This window comes from Epinephelus lanceolatus, chromosome 1 (genome assembly GCF_041903045.1).
Source record: "Epinephelus lanceolatus isolate andai-2023 chromosome 1, ASM4190304v1, whole genome shotgun sequence".
NCBI lineage: Eukaryota > Metazoa > Chordata > Actinopteri > Perciformes > Serranidae > Epinephelus > Epinephelus lanceolatus.
In genome coordinates this window covers 24979262-24998754 of record NC_135734.1, presented here as the reverse complement: position 1 = coordinate 24998754, position 19493 = coordinate 24979262, and the positions used below count along the sequence as shown (strand labels likewise).

Genomic DNA, 19493 nt, shown 5'->3' with positions numbered 1-19493 from the left:
TTTGAACATTAAAAAAGAAAAGAAAGCAACAACAACAGACAATGAAAAGATTGTTCAAAAAGGAGTGAAAAGAAGTCGAAATTTCATCCCACCCCTTCATAAGAAAGAAACTGATCATTTGCGGACACTTAATATATTAGTGCCAACATTTTGTTTTGTTGGAGGAAATGATCCCTGTTAAAGATAATGGGCCTAATTGACAGCTTTGCTGCTGGAAATGTGGAAAGTAGCCTATCATGTCTACACTTCATGGTGTTTGAGGGATTTTCCTTTTTGTTTTTTAAAGAGGGAGACTAGGTATATTTTTGCGCAGCTGTTAATTTCTAACACAGCTCAATATCAGGATGATTTTATTCAGACTATCAATTTGGTGTTGATATGATTTAATTGTGGCGTCAGCTTTAAGCTTTATTGTAGCATATATAACGTTATGACAAAGAAGACCAATTTATCAGACGCAATGATGTTAGACGATAATTGTAATACACGCAATTCATCTGCGCAGCACTGATTTCATGGGATTCAAGGGTGTGATCAGTGTCAGATGTACAGGTACAGGTACTGTAGCTACTTGAACCAGTGATGAGTAATTTAACCTACACATAATTTTATTTGCTACCTTGTTTTGTCTTGATTTTTCCCTCTCTCCTCCTGTTTCTTCTTTCCTGACTCGTTTTTTTTTCTTCTCTATCATGTGATTTCATTGATGTTTTGACAGGGGAATTTCTTTGATAAGCTTTTAGTGGCTTCTAACCTCTCCGGCACTTTTCTTTTTTTAATCTTGTAAATTTTATACTGTCTGTTTTTAACATTATGTGCAAATAATCTAAACTAAAAAAACATTATTCATCCCGTTATGCGTTGCCACACATGTTTCCTCCTCCTGCAGCTGCCACGGTGTTGGCCTTTTCTCTAATGTTGCTTTTCTCCTCCTCATATTTTAGTAGAATTAATCTCTGATCCTCACGAGAAATACTTTTTTCTCCCTCACATATGGCGCTCTGTGAGGACACTCAGTGACGCTCAGTGATGCTGCGCTTCTCTCATGATTGTGATTGGTCCGCTGCGTGCGCGTTCACAGCTCTTGATAAAGCAACCCTGGGTTGAGTTACCGAGTTGATATCCAGCGTCGTGATACCGATTATCCTGATTGCCATTGTTAGGGTTAGTCAACCCAGGATAGGTCTGGGTAACCCAGGAAAGGTTGATCTCGCTTCGTGATACAGGCCCCAGGTTCATTTCAAGTCAGGATGTTGTCGACATTGTTGTTGACAAAGTTGACATTCATTACTGAAAAGTGAAACTTGAACCAGTTGTGTACAGAGGGTTGCTGATAAGTGTTGTGTAAGGGCCTCTTTGTTCTTGTCTCATGTTGAAGATGTCATTCGAGTCCAGTTCAGAAGTTTGCTGAGGTGGTGTGAGTTTAGGCAGTGTGTAAACAGCAGCAGTACCATCACACTGTTGTATAGAGACAGAAATGAATTAAGGTATTTATGCTGTAGCTGAACCCGAGGCCTTGTGGAAGAGCTAACGCTACTGGAGAACAAATAATTAGTGTTTTGCTGAAAAGATTAGTTAATAACCAATTAGCTTATCTTAAGACTTGATGATGAAAATCAAATATCATGATTTTTTTTTCCCCAAATACTTTGATATCAATATTATGACCATATCGTTTGACTATTGGTGCTTTCACAAAATATGAGATTTTAATAGTCATCAGTAATGTGAATATAATGACTAGATGAGTAAAGGCAAATAATAAAACAGTCCGATATGTTCAGAAATTAATCACTTTACTTTAATGCGGCCTTTAAAACCAGGAAGAGACGACACCTACAATATTCTGATATCCAAAAAGACAATATCTAGTCTCATATCACAGTCAGTGTCAATATAATATTGATGTATTGCCCAGCCCTAGTTTATCTGCAGAAAATTAACTAACAATAGTTTCAAGTCCTTTATCAATACAAATACCCAACATCACCTGCTTCAGGACTCTCAGTGTGAAGATCTGCTGCTTTCCTGTGTTTTTATATCATTTTAAACTGTAATATATTTGGGTCTTGGGCCATAGTGTCGTCTTAAGAACTTGTTATGGGCTGCAAATAAGGATTGTTTACTTTGAGGATTAATGTGCTGATTGTTTCCTGACAGCTTTATTGTGTTATTTTTTTCCTAGGAAATTTTATAGTTTCTCAAGGTGGTTATTTGAATGGCTTGTTTTTGTCTGACAAACAGTCCAAAACCTCAAAGATATTAAATTCACAACGATACTGAACACAGAATAGCAACAAATCTTCACATTTGGGAAGCTGAAATCAGGTTTTTGCTTATTTTTTTATTTTTATTTTTTTTATCAAATTAATTGGTTTTTTTGGTCATTAGATGGTTAGTTGAGTAATCCTCTCATTTCATTCATTATATAGACCAGCCGTTGAATCAATAATCAGAAAAATAAAAAGCAGATAATTGATGATGAAAATAATCATTAGTTTCAGCAATTGATTATTTTAAAGCCAACACAATAGATTAAACTGTTTTCTCCTGTGGCTGACTTTCTCTTAAATGATAATAGCAATACAATCCCTGACTGATCGATTCTTTAAGTTTATTTACTTTATTAATCCCCCTGAGGAAAAATTCAATGTTTTCACTCTTGCTTGTCAGTTACACACAGGAAGAAAGACACACACATGCACAAACAGGACCCATACATGCACAAAGTGGAGAGATGTCAGAGTGAGGGGGCTGCCCTTGGTGAGGCGCCCCGAGTGGTTGGGGGGTTCGGTGCCTTGCTCAAGGGCACCTCGGCAGTGCCCAGGAGGTGAACTGGCCCCTCTCCAGCCACCAGTCCATGCTCCATATTTTGGTCCGGACGGGGACTCGAACAGGCGACCCTCCGGTTCCCAACCCAAGTCCCTATGGACTGAGCTACTGCCCCTTCACTGTTGTTGTTGTTGTTGTTGTTTCCTAGAAAATGTCAGAAATACAGCATGGTCTCAAACTGCGCCTACGCAGAGCAACAAAAAAGTTTATCTCTGGTGCATCAGTACTATTTACAACCAAGAAAAATGGCAGAGGAGATACCTGCACACCAATGCAACTGGGCTGGACAGCCACAAAAAGATCCACAGGCTGAGATCAGTGCAAAAGTACATTTATTTAGGACATCTGTGCACAAAAAGAACGGTTCTCAAAGTAAAAAGAAATAATAAAATGTGACTGAAAACAGCAGCAAACGTTTTAGCCCTTGACTATCATCAATGCTACTGACATGAGTGCTTCACAGAACAGATACAGACGCAGATTCCTGCTAGGTGTGATGAATCAGTCAGCTAGATGAGATCGACTCTGAGGAGCAGAGGCCTGACTGTCAAATAAGTATTGTACTATTCACAACATCCTCAAACACTAATTTTCGACAGCAGAACATATACAAATGTACAAAAAACACAACTATACACAGAATAATAAAAAAACAAAGTACAAAATATGACAAAGTATATCCAAAGGGGCCGTGCTGGTACATGCAGATGTCTATAAAAGCAGGACAAAGTGTTTCATTCAGGCCTAAAGGCTGTTCAGTTTTAAGAAGAAAGACCCATCGACTGTCACACTGCAGTCGTTTTATTTCCAGATCTGTATGTCTGTGTCTATAGGGTTAACTCTATCAATGCCACAGACACTGAGTGCAGTAGCTGGATGTTTGGCTACTGGGGATTACAGTATGCCCATTATAATCTATCACGATTGCATCTTCAAATGGCTTGTTTTGTTCGACAAACTCAAACATATTCAATTCGCAATGATATTAAACAGAGAAAAGCAGCAAATCATCACATTTGAGAAGCTGGAATCAGGCAGCTTAAAAGAGTAACTTAAATGAATCAATTATCAACAATGATCAAGCAATGCTTTAATCTTGGGACAATTCATTTATTATATGGACCAACCATGAATCAGTAATCAAGAAAATAGTCACTCCTATAATAGATTTAACTTTCTCCTAAATAATAATAACAATTATAATTGTGATAATAATAGACTGATAATAATAATGATGCCCTGCATTTTTTAATAGCAGCTGATTTAAATCCTTGGTTGACAATGTATTGACACCGTCTGATGCTGAAGTTGTTGCTGACTTTGCCTCATGAAGCCTGCGTGACCCGGACTTTGTGGTGCCCGTGACTGGGTGGTGTCAGCCATGAAGCTGCTGTAATTGCCGTTGTGATGTTTATCTGAGCTCTCAGCAGCAGTCAGCATCACAGCATGCCCTCCTTCATCCCCGGTCCGCCTCTCCTATTGGGTGCCGGGCCTCTTGTCTCTTCTCTGATTGGTCAATTTCTCAGCCGCATTCACTGCCCATGTGTGCTCCATGTGAACAGGCCCGGCGCTTGTTTTTCTTCAACATCTGCTTTTGCGTTTCTCTTGCTCGTTTCCCTCGTCATTATGGTAACTTTTCCAAAGGACGCAGAGCCGTGTGTTTTCTTAGAAATGAGAATTAGGATGTTTGTTTATGGCCTGGAAATGTTTGTGAACAAGATTAAAGGAAACGTGTTAGTTGCATTTACACCACAAAAAAGTATAGGCTAATGTAAAGCAGCACAAGACTCTCCAGTACAGAAATGTGCACTTTAAAAGATAACAATAACAACTCCTCCCATTCACACGACTTAATCTCTCTGCAAATAGCCCAATTATTCATTTGTTTACATAATGACTGAGAAAAAATGTTTCCTTTCGTTGTGAAATGAGTGATAGTTTCACATTCTCCACGCACTGGGTAAATTTCCTTTATTTTTCAAAGCTCTGGCAAAGTAGACCTTGAGTCTGGTTTGTTTTATCAAATATTATATTTATATTTATTTATTTGAGGAAATATGTCACAGTGACACAAGTGCCTTCACAGTCTTTAGATATTTATAGGCTTTTATGTGCAGATAAATTAAATATGAAACAAGTCTGTGATGCCTGGGATAACATTGTAACACGATGTAAATAAATAACTGAAAATACAAATGGAGGCAGTTAGTTGAGGTTAAAACAACACGATGGAAATGCCGGATAAGCAAAGTAACATCGTGTACCCGACTCTTTTGCTCCCTCAATTTGTGCTGCGCTCAGTCTCCAGTCATTACGGTAATGGGGGGGTACTGCTGTTTCTCAGCTGATATGAGACATCCATCCCCCTGCAGCCTGCTGAATCAGACTGCCAGGACTGCAGCCCACCGCCTCATTCTCACATCAGGAGGGCACCATTAGTGATCCAACATCCAGGATGTTGGACAACGAGGAGTTCATGGTGGAGACCTCCCCGCGGGAGCTCATGCAGAACCCGCTCAGGAAGATCTGGATGCCGCACAAAAACGGGCACATAGCTCACAGACGGGGTAAGATGCAGCTGGCCGGCAAGTGTCGCAAAGGATGGGACTGGGACATGATTGGGCGGGGGGGGGGGGGGGGGGGGTTCTTTATATTTTAACATATTTTATTTCATTCACATATCCATGGGTCCAGCCTGTCTTTGATGTTAAAGGTTTTCCGTTATGTGACATTTACGCGCGGCTGTTGGAGATGTTGCGCACCAACAAAGCGCTGGATGCTGTCGGCTTTTTGTGCCACGCAGTGTTGCATCAGCTTATCTGGTTCATTTCCCCTCCTTATATGACATGCATGGATTTAAATCGCGCTTAGGGAGAATCATGTCTAGCTTGTCCACATGAGAGACACATGACCTGAACACATCGATTTTGTGGGTGTTAACATGTTGGTGTGAGCTGTGGTAGTCGTCTTCTGCTGAGTCAAGCTCTGTTTTATTCATTGATTTATATTGCATCTGGCACCAAACCTCTCCTAAACTTTACATCTAATTGTTTTGTTCCTAGTTGTATAAATGACTCACTGCAAGAGACTCTTAAGAAATAACTCCTGAACCCTTTTTCCTTTACAGTCTGAGAGGTGAAGGAGTGTCTCTGTGAACTTGAGCAGGATGCTGTCCTGCAGGGAATGTGCCGGGTTCTGACCCCTAATGTTTGTTTTTCCTTTGAGAGAGGTTTGGCATTTTGAGCTAGTTCTTGAAAAAAAAACTACAGTTCTAATTTTAAAAACAAATCAGGAAATTAGGTGAAATTATTTGCTTTGGTGTGTTGATATTCCTGAGTAATAGTTGTGAACCCAGAGAGAGCATTTTAAATTTTGTTAAGGATACATACATCTTCAACTTTTTAGATACAGCTTCATTGTTGCCAAGAACTCGGGGGCTCTATACGGCATGCAGAGATCAAACCTGACCCCTCTTGTTGCACAACATGGTGCTGTCCTTAATTAACCAGCGTGTGCCTCTGGCTCTGTCGAAAGTCTGTGACGGCTGACAAAATGAAAACCTGACCCTGTGCTGTCTACATGCACATGCTCGTCTCACCCTTATATCCATTTGTTTGTTCATATATCATCCAATCATCTTTTCTCATTCTTGTTAAGATGTAGTTTCGAGCTCCAACAGGGCATAAACCCGAACTGCTGATGAGATGTTTTGGCATTGAGAGAAGCATGTGTCTCAGTTGTCGTGGTAAAGATGTCTCTGCTCTCTGCCGGGTGATTTTCTGTAGCAATGTATGTCACTGTCACACAGAGTGAGCTGAAATCTTTCCAAGTGTTCAGAGTGTCTGCTGTAATTACGAGCAACATTCAAGACTAATTAAACTCCTCCTGAATGGAGTAATGTTGACAAGCCATGCTCAGTGAATTAAACGTGTTAGAAGTGAGTTAAATTAAAAGTCTGTGTTTTTCTGTCTCACAGTGTGTATGACGAACTGCCCGACCCTCATTGTGACTGTGGGACTTCCAGCCCGAGGGAAGACTTACATTTCAAAGAAGCTTACACGCTACTTAAACTGGATAGGTGTGCCAACCAAAGGTAACAGCCACACCCCCGACACACACACACACACACACACACACACACACACACACAAACACACATATATATATTCAAATTTAAGTTTACAATGGAAACCAGCTGTATTCTCATGTTTTAAAAAACACCAAATTTTCTTGTGTAACAGAGTTCAATGTTGGCCAGTACCGGAGAGAGAGTCTGAAGATCTACAAATCCTTTGAGTTCTTCCGTCCAGATAATGAAGAGGGATTAAAAATCAGACGGTAAGTCCACAGTGATTGGACAATCATGAGTGATTAATAACCAAAAGTCTTAAGGTTTTCACTTCAACAAAAGACTTTATCCACTGATGACTCCATCAAGTAGGACGAAGGTCATCTGTGAAGTCACCTGCTGAGGTGATTAGATGGAATGAAATCCTGCAGACTTTTGGCTCTTTACAGCACACGGTTGAGCACCCTGATATACACTTTATATTTAATTATTACATAATACTACAGTGCCATCTGAATCCTCTGCAACTGTGTCTATAGATCAGATGTCTACAAGGTATATTCTCTTAAATAATTCTGTAGACCACTGAAGAAAAAAAGTATTTTTAGGCCCTAAACTGTTTATGTAGAAATTAAAATATAAGTAAGTGTTAATGATATCGCCCAAATTGTGTGTTTGCCTACCAGATTTTGAGAGTTACTTTCTGGTTCAAGTTTGACTTACTGTGCACACACACTGTTTTCGTAATAATTCTTAATTATGATTTTAATGTTATGAGTCATTTTCTATCATTGAAAGCCTTTTTACCATGTCCTTCCACCTTGAGCTTGTTGAACTTCTTGCTGTCTGTCTGCTTAAATGAAATATATACAAGTTGACCATGGATTTTTTTTAAGGCTAATATAATAATAGTTTGGAGCAGGAAAAAGCAGACAGCCAATCAACCCTTTGAAACCTGGAGTGGCGTCACTTTTCTTGTGCTGCTTTCAGACTCCTTATGGAAGTATTTATACCTTTTAATATTGAGAAAATTGGCGCAATTTCTCTCAAAAATATGGGGAAAAGGGCAATGATGGTGAGAAAATGTCTCTCGAATTGCAAAAATAAATAAAGAATAGATTTAGAAAATTATTTTAAAAAACTATGGAAGAACTATATTTATAATTATTATTTTTACATTTTAAATCATTTCCTTGTTTGATTGTTTTTAACATTTTCCTTCTTTTTTCTTTTTCTTTCTTTTTTTTTTTACAATTTTTTTTTCCTTTTATTAATTTTCTTGCTATTTTTTTGTGTCATTTCGTCTTTCATTGCTCATTGCCTTCTTCCTCTCGTGTTTTTGAAAGAATCGAGGCGATTTGCTCAGGTTTTAAAAGGGTTAATTGACCAATATCAACCAAAAAAATAACGTATAAACATCTTGAAATGAAGAACAATATACCAACACCAGTAGTGGCCTGCTTTCTCTGGAGCTGAATCCACTGATGAGGCTCCTTTTTGCTTGATTTAACACAACCCTCCGAGGCTGCGTGGCCATCAGCCATAACGACAGTTTGTGAAATGTCTCATCAGCACTGATTAATCAGCTTAACCAATTAATCAGTTGTCTTTTAATACTGTTTATACCATGGTCTGGCTGAATACTCAATTCTGATTGGCTGCAGGGTGTCCGTTAAAAAGTGTTATAGGACAGCTTAAAAGACGTTGCAGTCAAATTGCCTGATGACAGGTTCGAAATTATTGCGCTGGCTCAACTGCTAGTTTGTAACCATAGCAACAGAGAGTCAGAGCAGAGGCAACGGATTACAATGGGCATCATGAGTGATTTTATCGTTTAATTTATTTGGTGAATTTGATAAATTTGATGACAGGGATGCAGAAGAGAGGTTAGAGAATGAAAAGAAAAGGGAGAAATGGCACAAGGAGGTGACACCGGAAGAAATAAATAATTTAGAAGATGAGACACCTGGAAACTCATCAGATCATGACCGTCATGGGACATCGGTGTGAGAGCAGCCTGCAGGCTTATTGGGCTCCGTCAGCGCAGGAGAGACGAGACTGGAGCAACATCTTGTCGTCTCCAAATGTCCCAAGAAGCAGTGCTCAATCTGTCAATCTCCGTCCTTCAAATGCCACTATGATGGACATACCCATATCACTTTATAATTTCACTATTAAAGGTAATGTAGCATTTAATTTTAAATAGGAAACAATCTTTAATTTGTTAATGTGTTTATATGATTTAATCTCGACTACTATATGCTTATGAATTATTTGTTGGAATTAAAAACGATTTTGACTAGCCTACTATTTGGATGTTGGTTATTTGAAACAAATTTTCTTGGGCCTATAAATGAACTCCACTGAATCATGAAAGTAATATCAGAAGGGTTTTTTTGCATGTCATCCTCTGACCACCAGAGTCTGTAACACACAAGCAGTAAGAAGTGCACTGGCTTTCTGAAATAATCATCTTCTGAATAATATCACGTAACTTTTAGCCATCATCTCACTTCCCTTCACTGATCAGAGTCGCTATGCTCTCTATGCTGCGGCCACAGCGGGTTTCCATGGTAACGCCTGTCAACTACAGAGATTAAATAGTCCGCTCAGCTGTGGCTTGTGAAAAACTCTTCCGCTTCGCGTCGGACGGTTCACGCCTCTGCGTCGTCCATTAGTTCCTGATAATGGACACCTCGTCGGGCATTAACCCTTACATATATAAATACTGGTTAACAAATGAAGCATTAGGGTGTTGAAACAGGGTTCCCTGTGCATCATCCAGGAATGTACATCTGCATCAGGTGCCTCTCAGGTCAAGAACAGAGAACTTCCACGGGATAAGAAAAGACCAGAGCACACTGATCAATTTACAGCCTTTAATAGTGCAAACAGATTAATGCTTTAACACCACTGCATTTTCATCAGAGTCAAAGAGAGTGTTATAAATCTTTACTAGACACTGACCCGATGCCTTTTGTCCTTCCACAGTCAGTGTGCGTTGGCAGCACTTAATGATGTTCGGCAGTACCTGAGTGTCGAAGGAGGACAGGTGGCGGTGAGTCCTTGATGCTGTCTTCAAGTTCTCCATGGCATTTAATCATAATATTGACATATCTCAGGGCTGCATGAGAGTGTTTGTTTGTGCTGTTTCAGGTGTTTGATGCCACAAATACGACAAGGGAAAGGAGAGGGACCATTGTGAAGTTCGCGGAGCAGAATGGGTTCAAGGTGTGATGAATAAGGCAGAGTTTTATTGACTTAAGTCAGACATTCTGACTTGATGGACTCTAAGTTGATTACATTGTTTTGTCATTGCAGGTATTTTTCGTGGAGTCTGTGTGTGAGGACCCAGATGTTATTGCACAAAATATAGTGGTAAGCTTTGTCTCTTTTTATTCTATGCAGTATGGATCATTGAAAATACAATTAGCAAACAATGCATTGTGTTTATTTTGAAACAATGGTTGACATAAGTGATATCTGATATGTTCACTCCTTCTTGCATATGATAATGTTATATTGCAAAGAACCTGTGTGTGTTTGGGTGTTGTCACACTGGCATTTAAGTCCAAAGCCAAGAGCAGTTTACCATGAAATTGATAATATGAAGAAGACTTTCAAGGTTGAGATCTAAACAAACAAACTCAGTGTGGTAAAAGGCTAAGTCATGTCAGACGGCTAATTTCCTTTTACCTCAGCTCACTTCCTCTCCCCGTGTTTCTGTCTTTGTAGCAAGTTAAGCTGGGCAGCCCAGACTACATACACTGCAACACAGAGGAGGCCATTGAGGACTTCATGAAGAGGATCGAGTGTTACAAGTCCTCCTACCAGCCTCTGGACGAAGTTCTGGACAGGTAAAGAAATACAAAATTACCCAGATCAGTTTTAATTAACTCCTCAAGATCGCTGAAGTTAGCTTGACTCTCCTGCTCCAGGGATCTGTCCTACATAAAGATCATGGATGTGGGCCGTCGTTACCTGGTGAACCGCGTCCTTGACCACATCCAAAGCCGAATCGTCTACTACCTGATGAACATCCACATCACGCCACGCTCCATCTACCTGAGTCGCCACGGGGAGAGCGACCTCAACATCAAGGGACGGATTGGAGGAGATTCTGGCTTGTCTGCCAGAGGAAAAGAGGTGTGTGTTTATGTAATGTACAAGTTTGAATGTCGTCAAAAATGTATATTGGTATGGTTCCATGAAGAGAGAACATTGTTCTCATTGGATGTTTTGGTCTCTTGTGTTCTAGTTTGCCAAAAGTCTGGGGAAATTCATCCAGGACCAGAACATCAAAGATCTAAAGGTGTGGACGAGCCAGATGAAGAGGACAATCCAGACGGCGGAGTGTCTTGGGGTGCCATACGAACAGTGGAAGTCACTCAATGAAATAGATGCTGTACGTTGATTCCCATGTTCATCAAAATGAATGCAATCACTTTTTTAGGCTTGTGTTTACTCAAGCTAAACACATCGTCTTCCCTCTTTACAAAGGGTGTGTGTGAGGAGATGATGTATGAGGAGATCCAAGAGCATTACCCTCTGGAGTTTGCATTGAGAGACCAAGACAAGTACCGCTACCGCTATCCTAAAGGAGAGGTGAGAATGTGATTCTTCACAATGTCTCATTGTTATTCTTTAGAGGTGATTGTGTTTGTGTGTGTCCTGAACATGGTGTGTTTTTGATGGGTCTGTGATTATCCATCAGTCTTATGAAGACTTGGTGCAGCGACTGGAGCCTGTGATCATGGAGTTGGAGAGACAGGAGAATGTTCTGGTTGTTTGTCACCAGGCCGTCATGCGTTGTCTTCTTGCATATTTCCTGGACAAGACTGCAGGTATGACGGACTTACAATAGGCGATATGAACATTTTAAAGTGTATAAACTGCTTCAGATTATTTGCTGATTTATGATATACACCAGGCAAAGTATTGAAAAGCGCCATAAGCAGCCTTAAATGAAAATATGACCCTGAAACTTTCAAGATGTTCCATAACTTTGTGTCTCTGTCTCCACAGCAGAGTTGCCTTATCTTAAGTGTCCTTTGCATACAGTGTTGAAGTTGACCCCCATGGCTTACGGTGAGTTCTGTCATCTTCTAGGCATGTATTGACATATCATGTTTCTGGTGTGCAATCACAATTCACAATTCATAGTATGTCATTAAAAACACATAGTATTCCATGTCATTAAACATGACATAAAAAAGTCATAGTATAGTATAGTATGTTGCACAATTTCATAAAAAAGGTCATAGTATACTATGTCATAAAATACATGAACAAAAAGTCATAGCATAGTATGTCAAAAACTTTAATAAAAAATGTAGTAGTAAAGTATGTCGAAAAATTTCATAAGAAATATCATAGTATGTTGAAAAATTTCATAAAGTCATAAAATTTCATAAGAAATGTCATAGTATAGTATGTCGAGAAATTTCATAAAAAAATGTCATTGTATAGTATGTCATAAAAATTCATTAAAAAATGTTGTAATAAAGTATATCGAAAAATTTCATAAGAAATTTCATAGTATAGGATGTCGAAAAATTTCATTAAAAATGTCATTGTATAGTATGTCATAAAAATTCATTAAAAAAAGTCAGTATAGTATGTCATAAAAATTCATTGAAAGAAATGTTATAGTATAGTATGTAAAAAAAAAATCTTAAAATGTCATAGTATAGTATGTCGAAAAATGTCATAAAAAATGTCATAGTATGTTGAAAAATTTCAGAAAAAATGTCATAGTATGGTATGTCAAGAAATTTCCTAAAAAATGTCATTGTATAGTATGTCATAAAAATTCATTAAAAAATGTCTTAGTAAAGTATGTCGAAAAATTTCATAAGAAATATCATAGTATAGTATGTTGAAAAATTTCATAAAAATGCCATTGTATAGTATGTCATAAAAATTCATTAAAAAAAATGTCATAGTATAGTATGTCATAAAATTCATTGAAAGAAATGTTATAGTATAATATATATAAAAAAATGTCATGGTATAGTATGTAAAAAAAATCATAAAAAATGTCATAGTATAGTATGTCAAAAAATTTCATAAAAAAATGTCATTATAGTATGTTGAAAAATTTCATAAGAAATGTCATAGTATAGTATGTCGAGAAAAAAAAAAGTCATTATAGTATGTTGAAAAATTTCAGAAAAAAATGTCATAGTATAGTATGTTGAAAAATTTCATAAAAAATGTCATAGTATAGTATGTCGAGAAAAAACAACATAAAAATGTCATAGTATAGTATGTTGAAAAATTTCATTTAAAAAAATGTCATTATAGTATGTTGAAAAATTTCATAAGAAATGTCATAGTATAGTATGTCGAGAAAAAAAATGTCATTATAGTATGTTGAAAAATTTCAGAAAAAAATGTCATAGTATGTTGAAAAATTTCATAATAAATATCATAGTATAGTATGTCAAATTCATAAAAAATGTCATAGTATAGTATGTCATAAAAATTCATTGAAAGAAATGTCATAGTATTGTATGTCGAAAAATTCATAAAAACAGTCATAGCATAGTATGACACGAGTGTTGACGAGGACCAGAGGGCAGGCGCACATTACACCAGTTTTAAAGCCTCTGGAAACCCAAATCCACAATAGCCTTCTAACTATGTAATTTAGGGTCTTATTTACATAATATTAAACATGTAAAACAATTAGAAATCTGTTTCCATCCAAATGCGAAATATCTGTCTTTTAAGTTTTTGTACATTCTTGAAATTGGGTTTGATTTGGTTATCTCTGAGATTTATTACGCAATAACTTCCAAACCAATCATAAATCATCAGTCAGTTGTCTCATCCCGCCCCCCAGTGGCAGCGCAACAAAACCTTTCTGCTCCAGCTAAATCTGCCTCTTTGAGTCTGAGCCAACTCCTCTTTCTAGTCTGATGTTTAGAAAATACAGATCGTAAACTGGCTGAACCGCTCGGCTGCGACCCAGCGGAGGCTCTGCCTCCAACGGGCTCCCAGCAGCACTCGAATCAGGTTGACCGGCTCCAGAGCCCGGACAATCCGAGCCTTTGCAACTCGTGGAGCTGCAGGAAGAGGTGGCTTGTGAGCGGCTGGGCTTGCCCCCCGGGCCCGGTGCCCGTGTCGGCTCGCGGGGAGGGGACGTAATGTGCACCCTTCCTCACCCCTAACCCCACGCAGTTAGCTTTGCTACGCATAAACATATCCCCAATCGCGGAGGTGATACTGCGGGAAACAACACAATTTCAGCCGGAGGGGAACATTATTCGAGGCGGGCAAATACTTCTACACAATGCCAGGGAGACGGCCGGCCGGCACCGGTCTCTCCCGCTTTGAGGGTCGGTGTGTGTGTCAGAGTAAAGACATATTTAATCTATTAAGACTGGATGTGTTTGAATAAAAAAGGCTATTATCAGAAAAACGGAGCAGATTTATGTTTTCAATGAAAACCTATCTCAATGAAGAAAGGCAAAGCGCTAGCCTCCCGTTGTCATTCATCTCAGCTAACGGCCGGGCTCAACCGGGCACGTCTGCAGCGCGAGTCCTGTAGCAGCTCGCCCCCCTGTTAATCAATTACAGCGGCTCCACTGGCAACGAGAGCGGCACGACAACTCTATTTTACGGGGCTCTTCTATTGTTTATCCATGACACTGTGTCCGTGGCGGACATTTGAAAGCGAGTAGATGACAAACAGTACAGTAAACTTGTAGATAACTCAAATATATGTAATAACTTAGGTGGAAAATGCTTTAACATTTCATGCAGCCTACATGCAGCCTCTTGGCTCAGCAAACGGTAAACAACCCCGCTGGTTTCTCTACGTGTCCCTTCCGTACGTAGTCAGTGGAGCACAAATGAATACACCGCGACGCTACGCTGTACGTTCTACGAAGTAACATTAATATGAATCACGAAACATTTTGAAACTTACCATTCAGTGACCACCTGAAAGGAATAATTTTCAGCTTCTGCTTCGTCCTCTGAATCATCAGAGGGCTCAAACATGTACGGCTGGATTAAATTTGTGGCAGCCATTGCTGAGCCAGGGAGATGTCAATCAGAGCGTTATCTGCCACGCCCACTCTGTCCTGGCAAGTGGTCTAAACAGCAAAATGAGCTGTTTTTAAACCAGGTTTTCTAATAGTTATTAATGGTTATTTTCACTCAGACTTTTGTGAATGATTAATGAGACACTCGACTTTGATATAATATATGCATTTTTACTATTTCAAGCTGTGTTTCCAAAGGCTTTAAAATCGCTGCATTGGTTCCCCGTGTGTTTCAGGATCGATTTTGAGGTTCTTTTATTAGTTTTTAAATGTCTTAACAGTCTTGGGCCATCTTATTTATCTGACCTGCTTTTATTATATCAACCCTCGCAGATCCTGAGGTCCTCCAGCACCGGCCTTTTAACTGTTCCAAAAGTTAGAACAAAAACCCACAGGGAGGCTGCATCCAGCCATTATGGCCCTCACTTGTGGAAATGCCTGCCGGAGAGCTTCAGGACTGCTGAGACTGTTGATGTTTTTAAAAGGAGGCTTAAGACTCACCTTTTTAGTTTGGCTTTTAACTGATTTATTTTACTCTTTTGATTCTTACATTATATGTTATTTTAATTTCTAATGCATTTAAATGATTTATTTTTAAATTTTTATGCATTATTATTATTATTATTATTATTATTATTAAGTTTCTAAATCTTCATTTATTTATTTATTTATTATTTTATCTGATACTTGTTTTATCTTATCATATTGCCTTTTAGTTTTTTAGTTTTTAGTTCCAGTGTTTCCTCATGGGGGCCTCCACGCTGAGAGGTGTGCCCGGTCTGCCCGCGGGGACGTCGTCCTGGAGATCCCTCAGGTCCGGAGGACTGGGGGGGCTCTGCACCATGTGTGGAGTCCACCCCAGGTGGTCTCTGTGGCGGCGCTCCCTATGGCCGTAGGCTGTGACACCTCTCAGTGTGGGTGAGCTCCCCATAGGTGGTCCTTTCCTCACCTGGTTCCTCAGTGCCCAGCCATGTTATTGACTATATTGACCGTGTGTGTGTGTGTGTGTGTGTGTGTGTGAGTGTGTTTATATGTGGGGGTGGGAGGGGCGGGTTTTCAGTATGTATGTAATATTTTTGTTGTATGTTTCTATTCTGTGAAGCACTTTGTGCTGAATTTTTAATGCATGAAAAGTGCTATACAAATAAAGTTTTATTTGATTTGATGTAAAAAAAAATTCTTAAAAATTGTCATAGTATAGTATGTCGAAAAATTTCATAAGAAAAATAGTATAGTATGTCGAAAAATTCATAAAAACAGTCATAGCATAATATATCAAAAAAAATCATAAAAAATGTCATAGTATAGTATAGTATAGTATGTCAAAAAATTTCATAAGAAATATCATAGTATATTATGTCAAAAATTTCATAAAAATGTCATAGTATAGTATGTCGAAAAATGTCATAAGATATGTCATAGTACAGTATGTCAAATGTCATAGTATGTCGAAAAATTTCATTAAAAAGGTCATAGTAGAGTATGTCGAAAAATCCCATTAAAAAATGTCATAAAATTTCATAAGAAATGTCATAGTATAGTATGTCTAAAAATTTCATAAATAAAGTCATAAAATTTCATAAGAGATGTCATAGTTTAGTATGTCGAAAAATTTCATTAAAAAAAGTCATAGTATAGTATGTCGAAAAATTTCATAAGAAATATAGTTTAGTATGTCAAGAAAATTCATTAAAAATGTAGTATAGTATGTCATAAAAATTCATAAAAAAATGTCATAGCATAGTATGTCGAAAAATTTCATTAAAAATGTCATAAATATCACATAGAAATGTCATAGTATAGTATGTCGGAAAATTTCATTAAAAAAAGGTCAGTATAGTATGTCGAAAAATTTCAGAAATAAAGTCATAAAATTTCATAAGAAATGTCATAGTATAGTATGTCGAAAAATTTCAGAAATAAAGTCATAAAATTTCATAAGAAATGTCATAGTATAGTATGTCGAAAAATTTCATGAAAAAAGGTCATAGTATAGTATGTCGAAAAATTTCATAAGAAATATATTTTAGTATGTCAAGAAAATTCATTAAAAATGTAGTATAGTATGTCATAAAAATTCATAAAAAAAATGTCATAGCATAGTATGTCGAAAAATTTCATTAAAAATGTCATAAATATCACAGAAATGTCATAGTATAGTATGTCGGAAAATTTCATAAAAAAAGGGCCAGTATAGTATGTCGAAAAATTTCATAAAGTCATAAAATTTCATAAGAAATGTCATAGTATAGTATGTCGAAAAATTTCATGAAAAAAAGGTCATAGTATAGTATGTCGAAAAATTTCATGAAGTCATAAAATTTCATAAGAAATGTCGTAGTATAGTATGTCGAAAAATTTCATAAAGAAGGTCATAGTATAGTATGTCGAAAAATTTCATAAAAAATGTCATAGTATAGTATGTCATAAAATTTCATAAGAGATGTCATAGGACAGTATGTCGAAAAATTTCATAAAAAATGTCATAGTATGTCGAAAAATTAAAAAAGTCATGGTATAGTATGTCAACAAATTTCATAAAGAAGGTCATAATATAGTATAGTTTGTCGAAAAATTTCATAAAAAATGTCATCGCATAGTATGTAGAAAAATTGCAAACAAAAAAAAAGTCATAGTATAGTATGTCGAAAAATTTCATAAAGAAGGTCATAGTATAGTATGTCAAAAAATTCTTTTTTTAAAAAATGTCAGTATAGTATGTCGAAAAATTTCATAAAAAATGTCATAGTATAGTATGTCAAAAAATTTCATAAGAAATATAGTATAGTATGTCAAAAAAATGTCGTAGTATAGTATGTCATAAACATTCATTAAAAAATGTCATAGCATAGTATGTTGAAAAATTTCATTAAAAAGGTCATAGTAGAGTATGTCAAAAATTTCATAAGAAATGTCAGTATAGTATGTCGAAAAATTTCATTAAAAAATGTCATAGTATAGTATGTCGAAAAATTTCATAAAGAAGGTCATAGTATAGTATGTTGAAAAATTTCATTAAAAAAGTCATAGTATAGCATGTCGATTTTTTTTTAAATGTCAGTATAGTATGTCGAATTTTTTTTTTTTAAATGTCATAGTATAGTATGTTGAAAAATTACATAAATGAAGTCATCAAATTTCATAAGAGATGTCATAGTATAGTATGTTGAAAAATTTCATAAATAAAGTCATAAAATTTCATAGGAAATGTCAGTATAGTATGTCGGGTTTTTTTGTTGTTTTTTTTTTATGTCATAGTATAGTATGTTGGAAAATTTCATAAAGTCATACAATTTCATAAGAGATGTCATAGTACAGTATGTTGATTTCTTTTTAAAAAAAAGTTATAGTATATGTCGAAAAATTTCATAAATAATGTCATAAAATTTCATAAGAGATGTCAAAGTATAGTATGTCGAAAAATTTCATAAAAATGTCATCGCATAGTATGTCCAAAAAAAAAAAAAAAAAAGAAGAAGTCATACTATAGTATGTCGAAAAATTTCATAAAGAAGGTCATAGTATAGTATGTTGATTTTTTGTTTTTTTAAAAATGTCATAGTATTGTATGTCGAAAAATTTCATAAATAAAGTCGTAAAATTTCACAAGAGATGTCATAGTATAGTATGTCAAAAAATTCATTAAAAATGTCGTAGTATAGTTTGTCATAAAAATTCATTAAAAAATGTCATAGCATAGTATGTTGAAAAATTTCATTGAAAAGGTCATAGAGTATGTCAAAAAATTTCATAAAAAATGTCATAAATATCACAGAAATGTCATAGTATAGTATGTCGGAAAATTTCATTAAAAAAAAGGTCATAGTATAGTATGTCGAAAAATTTCATAAATAAAGTCATAAAATGTCATAAGAAATGTCATAGTATAGCATGTTGAACAGTTTCATAAAGGTCATAGGTATGTCGAAACATTTCATAGAAATGTCATAGTATAGTATGTCAAATAAGTAAAAAAAAATGCCATAGTATAGTATGTCGAAAAATTTCATAAAGAAGGTCATAGTATAGTATGTCGAAAAATTTCATAGAAATGTCATAGAATAGTATGTCAAATAAGTAAAAAAATGCCATAGTATAGCATGTCGAAAAATTTCATAAAGAAGGTCATAGTATAGTATGTCGAAAAATTTCATAAAAAAATGTGATAGTATGGCATGTCAATTTTTTTTTTTAAAGTCATAGTATAGTATGTCAAAAATTTTCATAAAAAATGTCATAGTATAGTATGTCGAAAAATTAAAAAAAAAAAAAAAGTGATACTATAGTATGTCGAAAAATTTCATAAAGAAGGTCATAGTATAGTATGTTGATTTTTTTTTTTTTAAATGTCAGTATAGTATGTCGAAAAATTCATAAAAACAGTCATAGTATAGTATGTCAAAAGAATTCATAAAAACGTCATAGTATAGTCTGTCATAAAAATTCAAAACAACATTATAGTTAAGTATGATATAAAAATAATGAATAATTTCATAAATAATATAAATAATGACTCCGTCTCATGTTTTATTGTAAAA

General features: G+C 36.3%; 1 protein-coding gene across 8 annotated transcripts in view; it reads left to right on the top strand.

Annotated features, from left to right (window-relative positions):
- pfkfb4b (6-phosphofructo-2-kinase/fructose-2,6-biphosphatase 4b) overlaps positions 1–19493 on the top strand; it is a 29381-nt gene that overhangs the window by 5979 nt on the left and 3909 nt on the right. For 2 of the 8 annotated variants that reach the window (XM_078167887.1, XM_078167898.1), the window contains exons 1-12: positions 5194–5399; positions 6809–6925; positions 7074–7170; positions 9893–9959; positions 10058–10132; positions 10223–10279; positions 10637–10758; positions 10840–11047; positions 11160–11306; positions 11402–11506; positions 11616–11745; positions 11927–11989. In XM_078167887.1, the coding sequence (XP_078024013.1) occupies positions 5288–5399; positions 6809–6925; positions 7074–7170; positions 9893–9959; positions 10058–10132; positions 10223–10279; positions 10637–10758; positions 10840–11047; positions 11160–11306; positions 11402–11506; positions 11616–11745; positions 11927–11989 (1300 nt within the window). In that variant the 5' untranslated portion in view covers positions 5194–5287. Of the gene's footprint in view, positions 1–5192; positions 5400–6808; positions 6926–7073; positions 7171–9892; positions 9960–10057; positions 10133–10222; positions 10280–10636; positions 10759–10839; positions 11048–11159; positions 11307–11401; positions 11507–11615; positions 11746–11926; positions 11990–15288; positions 15471–19493 lie in introns of those variants that run through there. The other 6 variants (XM_033626122.2, XM_078167915.1, XM_033626124.2 and 3 more) reach the window with 5 other exon arrangements.